The 13,628-nt window shown below is 39.1% G+C and overlaps 1 protein-coding gene across 2 annotated transcripts in view; it reads right to left on the bottom strand.

The window, feature by feature from the left end:
- Nucleotides 1-1,349: 1,349 nt before the first annotated feature.
- The window catches only part of fam184ab (family with sequence similarity 184 member Ab), a 117,943-nt gene continuing 105,664 nt past the window's right edge, over nt 1,350-13,628 (bottom strand). Inside the window, exons 16-19 of one of the 2 annotated variants that reach the window (XM_034313817.2) lie at nt 10,908-11,025; nt 10,546-10,650; nt 7,295-7,503; nt 1,350-1,996 (exon numbers count right to left, since the gene is read on the bottom strand). In XM_034313817.2, coding sequence (XP_034169708.1) covers nt 1,915-1,996; nt 7,295-7,503; nt 10,546-10,650; nt 10,908-11,025 — 514 coding nt within the window. In that variant the 3' untranslated portion in view covers nt 1,350-1,914. The remainder of the gene's footprint in view (nt 1,997-7,294; nt 7,504-10,545; nt 10,651-10,907; nt 11,026-13,628) is intronic. The other variant, XM_034313818.2, reaches the window with a different exon arrangement.

Below are 13,628 nucleotides of genomic sequence, written 5' to 3'. Positions count from 1 at the left end.
AACTGAATAATTAAAAAAAAATAATAACGCTGCGCAATGTGTAAATTCAATCTGTTAGAAAATCTACTTTAGTAGAATGTTTCAATTATATATTTTACATGACTTTCTGGTTTTTTTCCGAAGTTTGTGCAAAATAGCAACTAGTGGTACCCCTCGATTAATGAGAATAATGGTACATTCCAGAAACCGTCACGCTTTTAAAAAGAAAGAAAACAAAAAAGGTCAAAAAGGAGTCATTTGGGTTCAGGCTTCATATGGAGCTGATGATTCTCTCTGTTATAGTTAGTACTCTGCACAAGTCTTAGACACATGCAAATAAATGCTGTAGAGCAAAGATACCTTCAAAAATAATGAAACTAAATGTTTCTACATTAAAAAAAATATTATAAAGAGCAGAAAACAGTAATAAATGAAACCAAGTCAATATTTGGTGTGACGATCCTTCGATTTTAAAAAGAGAAATAGTAGTCTGAGGTACAATTAGTGCAGTTTTATAAGGAAATGAGCTGTAAGTGTGACTGAGCATCTTGCAGAAGCAGCCACAGTTCTTCTGGAGACTTTGACTGTCGACTCGCTTCTTATTTTTGCAGCGAAACCCAGCAGCTTTCATTATGTTTTTATCTGAAAAGTGTTATGGAAGAATTTTCCTGTTATCTATATCAATATCATTTGTCAATCAGTACTGTGTCAATTAGTATCTATGCAACAGTATTGAAATATGACCTTAAATCATCTCATGTATTCAAGCAAGTACTTAACTTTCAGAGCTTCAATTCTATACTACACTGGATCATTTCTAGTACATTTAGAAGGGTGACTTTATGCCTGTGATCCTACAAGGATGTTTCTGTGAGAACAAACTGGTGTGACCTTGTAGGTGGTGTTTTTAAGATGAAGGCTAGTGTTTGAAGGCTAATGGTGTTTTTAAAAAATAAACGGACTGAACTCTTGCTATGGTTAAAACTAAGATAAGGGGACAGTGAAATAATTGGGGCGAGAGGCAGGTGTGTGATTAAAAGAAAAAATAGAAAACGCGATCCAATGAGATCATTGTTTTAGAATTGTATAAAAGCATGAGCCATGACTATGTAAATCAGATGCTCTGCAGACCATCTCAGCTTTGTTGCTTGATTCAATAAAGTCTATTGATTTTTGGCATCCAGAACCCCTTGTCTTTGTAATTCATTTTGTTATTCTGATTTGCAGAAGTATTTGCAACGACAGTGTCTCTTATGTAATCTGCTGCTTTCTTTACTGACATACAAACCCTTCATTACATACAAAGACTTTTGCACAGTACCGTATATTACCGTTTTGCAATTTAATAACTGAGGAGAAATGACACTCTGTTAAATCTCACAATAATCATTTATTCTGTAAGCATACATACAGTGTAATATAAATATAAAATATGCATTTTTCTTTTTAAAATTGGCGAGACATCATTGTATCTGTGTTGAGACGACCATACAAACAGTTTTAATTCTACCAAAAGTGGATTTATGCAGCTGTAAACAAACTCTCATTACGGTGCCAGTAATCTAAAATAAGATACAGGGAGCAGGACAAGGACTTTATACTGCATTTAACAAATCATCATTATCTTCATCATCTTCATCTTCATCATCTTCATCATCATCATCAGAATATGAGATGCAACGTCAAACATATCTAATTTTATTTATTTATTATTTTTATTATTATTAATCACTGTACAAACAAGAAACCCATTCACAGTGGAGAAAGAAAACAGAACAGTTAGAAGGATGTAAAGATGAAGATAGCTTTTTTTTATTATTATTATTTATCTGTGTGAGTGTGTGTGTGTGTGTGTGTGTGTGTGTTTTTTTTTTTTTTTTTTTTTTTTTTTTTTCCTCTTTTGGCTTGGCTGACATGCTTTGGAGATTCTAAAAGTCAGAAGGTGAAGTACTGGGCGAACCACTCTTGTCTTTGAGGATCTGGGGAGGACGGGGGTGAGTCTTCTGTCTCAGGAGGGCTGTGGGGAGAGAGAGAGAGAGAGAGAGAGAGAGAGAGAGAGAGAGAGAGAGAGAAAGACATGGAGAAAGAAAGAGAGAGAGAGATAGACAGACAGCAAAAGACAGAGAGAGAGAAAGAGAGAGAAGGCCAGTGAGGAGGAGAAAGATGGGGAGAGATAGAAAGAGAGAGAGAGAGACAGACAGACAGACAGACAGCAATTGACAGAGAGAGAGAAAGAGAGAGAGGGCAAGTGAGGAGGAGAAAGATGGGGAGAGATAGAAAGAGAGAGAGAGACACAGACAGACAGACAGCAATTGACAGAGAGAGAGAGAAAGAGAGAGAGGGCGAGTGAGGAGGAAAAAGATGGGGGGGGAGAGAAAGAGAGAGACAGACAGACAGACAGCAAAAGACAGAGAGAAAGAGAGAGAGGGCAAGTGAGGAGGAGAAAGATGGGGGGAGAGAGAAAGAGAGAGACAGACAGACAGACAGCAAAAGACAGAGAGAAAGAGAGAGAGGGCAAGTGAGGAGGAGAAAGATGGGGGGAGAGAGAAAGAGAGAGACAGACAGACAGACAGCAAAAGACAGAGAGAGAGAAAAAGAGAGCGAGAGAGGGAGAGAGAATGGGAGGAGTGCAATGGTTATACTGCAAACTGCAGTTTTATCTGCGGGTTTCAGCCTGCATGCAGTTTTCATTCATGCATCTTTAAAATAAATAAATAAATAGATAGATAAATAGATAATTAATTCATGAATTAATATTAAATAAAAAAGTGAAAAAACAGCGCCTATGACCTGATGACTTTCTGTGTCACCCTGAAATAAAATGGAGTTGTTTTTTTCAAATTGTAAGTATGTTAAGTATTTTTTTTTTATAAAAAAAAAAGTAATTTATTTTCACAATCATCAAGAGATCTTTACAATCATCCTGAGATCTTTACAATCATCCTGAGATCTTTACAATCATCCTGAGATCTTTACAATCATCCTGAGATCTTTACTATCATCCTGCGATCTTTACAATCATCCTGCGATCTTTACAATCATCCTGAGATCTTTACAATCATCCTGCGATCTTTACAATCATCCTGAGATCTTTACAATCATCCTGAGATCTTTACAATCATCCTGAGATCTTTACAATCATCCTGAGATCTTTAGATTCATCTTGTGAGCTTTACAAACATCTTTATCCCATGAAAGCGCCTGGTGCCAATACCTCTCAAAGAAGCAAATCAACAAGCCCAACAGATTTGAGGGAAGGGTTTGTGTCTAAGTGACAATTTGGTGGTAATATGCGTGAAAAGACTTTAGTACCGAGTCAATGATTGGGCAATAAGTGCAGAAGAGTTAATGGCTGTACTTCATTAGTGCTGATGATGGGAAGGAGCTTTGCTCTGCTCTGGTCTCTCTCTGTTCACTCTCAGTCTCCATCTGAGGTTCTCACACAGTTATTTTTCACTTGGCTATCTTTAGTTTATTTCTGGTTGCCAAGGTTTTTGGAAGATCATGGCTACTGCAATATCCACACAAACAAAGAGAACTGTACAAGCTAGTTACAGATCCATCAGTTGTCTTCCCACGTCAGCGAGTGTCAGAATGAGTCTCATATTGTTGAAATCTTGAAATCTGTGACCCAGTGTTGTTTTTCAGTACAGACAAAGTCATGAAAGTTAGCAGTTAATGCTAAGTGGAATTACAATATATTACAGATTTTAGTCTCACAGAGCTTTTTCTCAGTAATTTCCCACCACATCTGAGGGAAATGTTGATATTCCCTATGATTCTGTCTCATTTCCCTCGTCATCCTTCCTTTACATTTTTCACATGTAAGACTTAATCGCTAGATAGTTAAGTAATTAGCCTTTCTCATTAGCCACACTGATTTCCCAGTTGCCTAGCAACAGTGCTCTTACAGCACTTTAGGCACTCGCACAGCGTGCGTATTGTGTGTTCATCTTCCCATGTTGAAAGCACAAATCCACAAGTTCCATTTGAACAAACCATTAAACACAGGCAGCTAATGCTAGCTAATTAACTTAACACTTAAAATGACGAGGGAAAAGAGCCTCGCTACTAAGTGGCAAATAAATCCCTTCATTTGGTTCCCAAAGACAAAACCACCATCTTCTATCTGTTCTCCCAACTCCTTACACTCACAGTACGGCACACTTCTCTCAGACCAGCACTGAGCATTAGCACGACTACGAGAACTTGATTTAGTTGCATTTGTTTATTTATCAGCATTTTCCCATTTAAATCTGTAACACCAGCAGTGATTTAAAGATCTCTGCTTATATTAACGTACAAAATGTTTGTCTGTTTGCTAGCTAGCCGACAGACAGCTAAGCTACATGATTACGCTAAAGAAATTTAAGCCTTAAACCCACCTCATTATTATTATTATCATTATTATTATTATTATTATTATACACATACAGCTGAAGTGCAGAAACCGTATTTCAGAATGCACATGTTGACTAATGACTGTTAATAAACATTAGCATGGGTTTGAATATTAATGACTAGGGGGCAGCAAAAACTGGCTGTGAGTTGGAGAGGCACAGAATGACACTCTGCAATAATTTATTAAAAATATAAACATATAAACATGAGTTTTAATGCAAAAATCAATCAATATGTGTTTTATAGACATTCAGTAATGATACTTATATAATAATAAAATATTAGAAACATCATAAACACCTTAAAAGTCTCCGATCTTATCGTCATTGAGTGATCAATTGCAATCAATATATTGCATAATAATGATGGGACTTTAAACCTCAAATGTTTTTTGTTTTTTTTTCTCCATTTTAGAAAGTGTGTAAATATGAGATGGAGGAAATGGGACAGCTGAACTAAAATACATTTCGCTGTTTGTATTTAGACAACACACAGTTTATAACACCTTTATTTCACCTTAAAGAAGTAAAATGACCCTGTGCAAAAAAAAAAAGGTTTTACAAATATACATATATTATTATATATAATAATAATATTATTATTATTATTGAATTGTACCACTAAATATTGATAGCTCTTTTTCCTTTTTCTTTAATTTATTCAAAAAATAGTAATAACAATGAGGCCTGTTTTTGGAGGGACAATATAATTAGTTGCCTTTTTAATCCTTACCACACAGGTCACTTTGTAGGTTGTACAATTACTGACCATAGTCCATTTTTTATTATACACAATGTATTTGCGCCCCTCTGCTCCTATCAGTAATGATAAATGCCCAGCCAATAGCACCCGTGAGCAGATATTGTACAGGTGGTGATTTATTCTCACAGCAGTGGCACTAATAGTGATAGTGTTGTGTGTGGCGTTAGTACGTGTAGATCAGCTACAGCAGTTTTTTTTCATTATTAGTGTCACTCTTAATGGTAAGGAAGCACTATAAAAACTTAATATTCACTCAAATTATGTTATTATGTTTTGATACTACTATTGCCAAATAACAGACTTACACTGTAGATTTTAAAAAGTTGGCAACTTACTTACTAAATAGCTTCAATCTGGCCACTTTACAAAAACAGTGTGTGACAGTGTTACTACTGTCACACATAATCAGAAAAGCAAGAAAAATCTTGTAAGTAAGTTGTTTTGTAAGAACAAAAACACTCAGGGATGTGTCGTTGCAGGAAGATAAGCAACGACAGGCCCATAAGTGTGTAATTCCTCTTATACCACAGCAATTTGCCAACAATTACAAGTTTTAATTTATTAATGAATGACAGGTTCTGCTTTTTAACTGTTTATAGTTACAGTTGATGCTGTGGAATCCATGAAACATGTTAGTTCTTATTACTTACATTATAGGAGCTATAAATAGTCGTTCCCTCACTAGCCTCTCTTTTCGCTCTCTCTCATAGTTACTAAAACAACAGCAACAAAAACATTACTGAGAAACTGGAGAATGCAAAGTCATCTAAATCTTCATGAGACTCCTTCCATAAGTGTTACATAAACGTACAGAAATGTACAGATGTTTAAAAATCCCAACACCACTGCTGAGATCCAGCACCCAAATAAGATGTGTAGTCCTGTGGCTGGGTCTTGTTTCTCTGATCCATTCGGTGGAGGGATGGCCAGATTGTTCGACTAACTATTATTTACAAAGTGACCTATATGGTAAATGTATCTCACATTAGCATTTCAGTCTACATATTATTTCATACACAGTTGCTAATCTATCTAGTTAAAAAAGGGTTTGACATTAACTCATTTGCCAAAATCACTGCAGCATCATTTTAGTGTGTGTGTGTGTGTGTGTGCTTAGCTAGGTGCTGTGCCATGCTGTGGCTCTGGATTCAGGGTCACCTTGTCCTGCTCTGAGCCTGGCAGGCTGTGAGTGTGTGTTTGAGGAGATGGACGAGTTCCATGACAATGTAGGGCAGTCCGGCTCGCTCGCTTCATTCCCATTCAGGACAGCGTGCATGCAGAATCGCACAGCAACGCCCCAGACATGAAGCACAGCCACACATGCTCGACGAGCCACACCACAACACACAACACACCACACACCACACACACACGCACAACATGCCGAGGAGTCACAGATTTAAGAACACAGAGCTCGTTTATCAGAATGCAGTGAAACACATACAAACAAACATACAAACAGAGAACGATAATGAATGAAAAGTTCAATACAATATTAGATCACATGACCTTAAAGTGCAGTTCAGAACAATGCAGATGTTACAGATGACTGACAGAAAGACACCAACTCCCAGCGTGCATTCTGACAGTGGGGACACATGCTCCCTTTTGCATTCCAATGCCATTTATAATAGAAATAATAATACTCATACATAAACATCAGGGTTAAGAAGAGGTATCCCCTTTTTCCTGTCATCTGGAAAGAAACCAAACTGTGTCTCTGCCACGACACGATCGATATCTCTCAGAGACAAAATACAAAAAAGTTCTTCTAACAGCATAGTGATCGAGGGGGAATCTTCACTCCACCCCTCCTTTAAGCTGCAGAGCTTAAAAGGTCGAGGGCTTTCATTACTCGAGTTAATGACATTTTTCAGAGGGATGCGACTGATGCTTTCGGTTTCTAATTCCTGATTTCACGCCCTCTGTTTATCAGAGAAAAGTGATCCTCAGTGTCACATTGGATTCTTTCCAGTTTCTCAAAAGGGATACAGCAGCAGTGGTTAGAAATGTTTGGAGATGAGCGGAGAGGCGAGCGTCGTGCTGGTGTGCTCATCCACTGGGCGAGAGAGATAAGAGAGAAATAAGAGAGAAAGAGAGAGAGAGAGAGAAAGAGAGAGAGGCGTCTGTGGCGGAGAGAGGTGCAGCTCACCTCGTGAATTTCTTGGGTTCGGAGGGAGGGGTCGGTGGGGGCAGTGGTTTGCTGGTGTTGAGCTCCAGCTGGTGAATGGGGGAGTTGGGGATGGGTTCGAGGCGATTAGGCTGGGGCGGCCCACTCCCCGTCCCCCCAGCCTCCGCATTGGCCCTTAGATTGGGCGAGCTGCTGAATCGGGTGGACGATTTGTCATTCTTTCGCTTTTGCTACACAGAAGAACACAAAAAAAACAACAACAACAAAAAATATGTATGTATAGAAGCTGGGAGAGCTGGAGTAGCCTGACGCTCTCTGCTATAACTTCTATTATCCACAGATTGAGATCAGATCAGGTGTTGATGGTCAAGCTTGCAGGTGCTCAGCTGTGGAAAGCGACAGTCGCGCTCAGCCAGATGTGTCGGAAAGAGTTTGAGCTGACAGAATGGCTTGGAAAGCAAAGAGTTGGATGTCTAAAGGCATACGACACACACTGGACACACATACACACAGACAGATCCACAGTGATACGCATAAACACACACACACACACACACACACAACCCCACACACACACAACACTGAGAATGAAACAGATTTGACTCTAGAGAAACGTTTTATTCAAATCCAGTTTTTTGGTGTTTTACCTGCTCGAATTCTTTTATTAATCTGATTAGCCGAAACCGTACAGTTTTGTGTTAAAGCAGGAAAAAAACACCAAACATGTTTGGCGCTTTGTAGAGCACTAACATGAGCAACAGTGTTAGTGACAGCCCTCTTGCTCATGTGCTCAGGCATGTTATGTGCGAGCTGATGCAGCTACATTGGAATGGGAAATACATTTTCCTCTTCTGTCTAGATCAGTGGTTCTCCTGGGTTTCATGATTTTTTACATTTAGCTACAGCAATGGAAATCACAACTCACTGTTATCAAAGTTACTATATTTATGATCGAGTTCATATAGTTATTAGCCTCTTTGATTAGTTTGTTAAATTGAACAGGTTTACTGCGAACCTCTAACTCAAAAACAAGTAGGTCTTGATGGGAAGTTCAGAAATAACAAGCTCTATGGCTTAAATAAATACTGAGGGGTCCGTGGAATTTATTTTACAGTTAACGAAAAGTTTGAGAACCCCTGATCTAGATCAATCTTCCCAAAACCCACCCTAGTGCTGAGATGATATGGACCGTTCGACACTGCTCCACAACATAATGTTTACGATGTACTGCTTTTATTAAATGAGCCTCTGATCAGGAAAACTGATTTAGGTGAGTCATGGCTTGCTTATTATTATTTATTATTATATATTATTTCATTACTCAGACACAGAGCTTTATTCTGGATATTCAGTCTGTATTCAGTCTGAGTGTATTGCCTTTGATTGCACTCTTGTAAGAACTGTGTTTGATTAGGTGAGATCGCTGGTATTTTAAAGGTCTTAATCAGCAGAAGAGTGAAAGGTTACAATGAAAACATGCAGCTCTGTCTGATATTTCTACAGTCAAGGATTAGAAACCATGGTGCAGAAAAAAAAATTAAACCTAACAAAAACCCACGCAGTGATGAAAATGAAGTTTTAACATTTACACATATTCGGTTATTAGCCATATCAAATGCATATTTGTGCTGTGATGGAAAGACGCTTTGCTATAATGCAGAGAAATGTAGCCGCTACACTACAGGATACAAAGCAAGACTGCATAACTACATACACCATCGATCTTCCAAACAAACAAAACTGCCGGATGAAGATTTTGCTATTTTTTTAATGACACAATTAAAAACAGCTAATTATCCCTTGCTGGATAACTTGCTGGATTGTATCAAAGCTTATTCACCATTACTTGGTTGATAAGTAAGGAATAATACACTTGAGGGTGTGCTGTTATAGGCAAATAATCAATGACAGGGTGGTGTGATGTGACCCTGACACAAACCTGAGTTACTGTCACCACACAGATGTTGATCATGTTCTGATAAAGGCATATGTGTTTTATTCGTGATATACCACAGCAATAGAAATAAAAATAATAACGTGCACTAATATAAACCCGGGATTTGCCTTTAGCTGAAACTACCTGGCTGCTGTTATAGAAAATGAATCACCTTCTGATGAATCAGAATCAAGAATTCAACAGCACTGTGGTATAAAATAGTTTCACTACTTGCAATTGACAACTTTATTAAAGTATTAGCGCCTCTGATAATAACAGACATGACAGTCATGTTGCATTTTTTTTCTGTGGCAAGTGAATACTGTTAATATAAACTCTGCATGTCAAATGTTTGGGGATACCTGGCTTTACACACTTTTTAAAACCTGGTCAGGGTTGCGTTAGATCCGGAGGCTATCCAGGGAACACTGGGTGTGAGGCAGGAATACACCCTCCATTACAAAGCACCATGTGCAAACACATTCACACACCCATTTACACCTAGGGACAATCTGACATTGCAAGTCCACCTACAGCATGTTTTTGGAAGGTGGGAGAAAAACAGAGATGAAACCCACACGGACACAGGAAGAACATGAAACTTCAAATTGTAACCCGAACTCTGGATCGAACCAGGGACCCTGGAGCTGTGAGTCAGCAACGCTGTAAATATTTGAGAGTAACTGTTCTTAAAGGAAAAAAAAAAGAGCTCTAACTGCTTCACACTCTTACTTTCAGGAACAGTCAGCGTTTCTAGAAATTTCTCACAGATGCCCTGTCGTGTCTCTTGCATAACGTCCTACAAGTTTTTGGAGATTTTGGAGGGTTTCGGATGAAGTCCTGGACTGGTCGTTCACTACAGCTTTCTTTCTTTCACTCAGCTTTGAAGTGTGTTGGCAGGAAAATTTCAAAAGCAAGCTAGATATCCTCAAACTTTTGATCAGCATACAGTATATTACGGTGTATGTTACTATGCAACTGAAAATAAATGAAAATGACCCCGTTTCAAATCCTTGACCATAGTGCAGCATAGTTACCGCGCTGTATAAGCTCCTGGAATGGCTACAGGAGAGTTCCTCTGCCCATTCAGCAGAGGTGCCAATCATCTGCACTATTGGGACGTGTGTTTAAAGACGCAGCTGTTACTGAACAATCTGTTATACAGCAAGTCTGCCATTTTTTGATGAGTAATACCACAGAACCTGACATATATCTTCATATATTATGAATAGACATGCCAAAAATATTCTGCATCACTGACACCATTCATTTGTGTCAACAGAAATGCCCGATAATCATTAAAACAGCCAACAGCGAAGAGAGGAAGTTAGCTTACCTTAATGAGAGGGTTAATTACACCGACGTTGGGGCTGGCGTTGAACACTTTGTTGAAGTTGGTCTCTCTGTTTACAAGCTCTAGCTGGTAGAACTTCTTGTCATCCTGTACACAGCAGGAGAAATCTCAGATCATCGCAGACACACAACTGAGATTAAACCGGACAGTATTAACGGGATGGATCTATGCATGCATGGATGGCTTATCTCTTATTTACGCTTTTTATTTTTCATATCTAGTCATGGAACAACCTTTGGAAAGATCCACTCTAATTCAGACACCTTCTGTAGTTAAAAGCTTGATTGTGTGATGTAATGAAATACTGCTGAGTGCTTTATAAATCAAGACTGAGACACACTCACCACCAGCTTCTTGACCAGGGCTTCTCTCTCTGCCACCATTTCTTTGAGTTCAGCAATCACCTGCAGATCTTCTGGCCTGCTCTCCCGGTTCCTGAACTTCTCCTCTGTCCCCTCAAGCCTGAAGAAAACAGCAAAAAAGTTATCGTCTTACTCATAGGAAAAAAAAGATCAGCTTGTCTGGTACCAGTAAATGGGCAATTCAACTTCTTTGGAACTCCTGATTCAATTAAGAGAATGTTTTCGAGCACTCTGAAAGCCATTAGTTTCAAATCGATGTAAAAGTTACATCCCACATCATTGTCTGCACTTCAATCTCACATGGTAATTAAAATCAGCAGCACCTCTGAATACCTGTCTCTCTCAATGAGTCCTTCATATTCACACTTCCCTCCATTCTCAGCATGAAGAGAGTCATTATGAATCAATGTCTGCCCTGCGTCTGGATTTCTGACTATTCTAGGCCCATAATGGACGTACAGAAATCACCAGGTAATGCTTTTGATGTATATATTTTTATGACTGATGTGGATTTGCATGTCATTAATCGTCACCATTTTATAATTTTCATGAACATAAATTGTCAAAAAAAAAAAATTTACATTCACAAACTAATCACAAATTGATTTCTTTCTTCTCAACTCCATCCATCCATCCATCCATCCATCCTAACATTAATCCATCCATCCATTCCTCCCTCCAACTATCCAGCCTGAAAGCCAATAATCCACCCATGCATACATACATTCAGCCTGCTAGACACCCACCCACCCAACCAAACATACATCCATCCAGATATCCATCCATCCACCCAGCCAGCCAATTAGTCATCCATCCATCCATCCATCCATCCATACACACATCTACCAATCATTATACTATCCATCCATCCATCCATCCAACAGTCCAACAGTCCAACCGTCCCTTCTTCCATTCAGCCTGAAAGGCAGTTAAACCATCCATGCATACATACAGTACATTCATCCTGCTAGCCATCCACCCAATAAAACACTCTTCAATCCATCCATCCATGTGGTCAGACATACAATAATGCCTTGCATGCATACATTCAGCCTGCTAGCCACCCACCCAGCCAGCCATTCATCAATCAATCCATCTTTTCATCTACCTTGCCAATCAGCCATCTATCCATCCATCCGTCTATCCATCCAACCATAAAATCATCCAATCGGCTATCCATCCATCCATCCATCCAAGCAGCCAATCATCCATCCATCTAGCCTGAAAAACAGTCATCCATTAATTTCATCCAGCCAGCCAATTATACATTCAGCAATGCATGCATGTATGCATCATTATACCCTTGCATACATACATTTAACCTGCTAGCCACCTAGCCAGACATCGACCCATCCTTCCTTTCATACATACATACATTCAGCCCAGACATTCTTCCAGCCAGCCAATCTCATATCCATGCATCCCATCAATCCACCCAAGCAGCCAGACATCGATCCACTAAACTCACCCTCCCATCCATCCATTTATCTATCCATCTATCTAGTCAGCAGGCCAACCTGCCACTCAGCCAAAGTACTAGGAAAAAAGGGTTCTTAAGAGTTCTTTTGTTGATGAACAATCCTAGCTTTCTACAGAAGAAACCCTCTGTTGTAGGGTTTCCCATTTGGAAAAACCTAAAATCACATACAGAAAGTGAAATGAATGGCTAGACATTCAATCTTTCATTTCACTTTCTATATGTGTATAAATGTTTGATGGAGGCTGGAGGATGAGGAGATGAGTTTATACATGTGGAGTTTGCTGGAGGCTGAGGCAGTGAGTTTATACATGTGGAGTTTGCTGGAGGCTGGAGGATGAGGTGGTGAGTTTATACATGTGGAGTTTGCTGGAGGCTGGAGGTGATGCCTCTGTGGCCAGGCTTTCCTAAATAAATCATCACCGTTAATTTTACACTCTTCACAAAGAAACAGCAGCCACAATACCCACTCAGCTCAGTCCTGCCATCATTCCAGCAAATAAAGCTAAACACGAATAAAAACACAAACATCAAATATGCATGAGACTTAAATGGGTTGAAATTTAATGACGGTTTGGGGAAACTTGATTGTCACTGTGATTAATCGCGACAAAGATGGGGCTGGCGTTAAAAAAGATTTGTGTTGTGCTTAATTAGCAAGCTGTAAATCCAGGCCCTGCGGGGACGCCCCGGGAAACAGTGTGAAAAATACCAGTTAAGACTGCTCCACTTGAGACCTCATTCTGTTAGGCAGTAAAGGACTCCCTCGTCCTCGAAAAAGTTTACAAGTTGTTAATTTTCTTAATAGGATGTGAAATGAGATGGCACAAGTTCAGCATTTAAAAAGTCAAAGGCAAAAGGATTGAACACATACATATTTTTTTAGCGCTTTTAAACTAACAGAATCTGATATAAAGAATTTTATTTCATATAATAAAGCTCTTGCCCAGGACACAGCTGTTTAATTTCATTTGCTTTAGCCTTGGGATTTTGACCTGAACTTAGTGGTGCTGGTAAAACAAGCTGTATGGTGCTTTCGTTCAACAGAATTTAAAAAACAGCAAACTTCTATACTGGTTCATCTTTACACACAGACACGCACACACACACACACACACACACACCTCTGTCCTGAAGGCTTTCCCAAGGTGGAAAACTTGACTGTTACAAAGTACCGACACTGGAGACTCCTTCCATAAATGTTAAATAAGCATCTACTTACAGAA

This window comes from Pangasianodon hypophthalmus, chromosome 19 (assembly GCF_027358585.1).
Source record: "Pangasianodon hypophthalmus isolate fPanHyp1 chromosome 19, fPanHyp1.pri, whole genome shotgun sequence".
Taxonomy (NCBI): Eukaryota; Metazoa; Chordata; class Actinopteri; order Siluriformes; family Pangasiidae; genus Pangasianodon; species Pangasianodon hypophthalmus.
The sequence above is the reverse complement of the archived record's forward strand: the minus strand, read 5'-3'. Positions and strand labels throughout refer to the sequence as shown.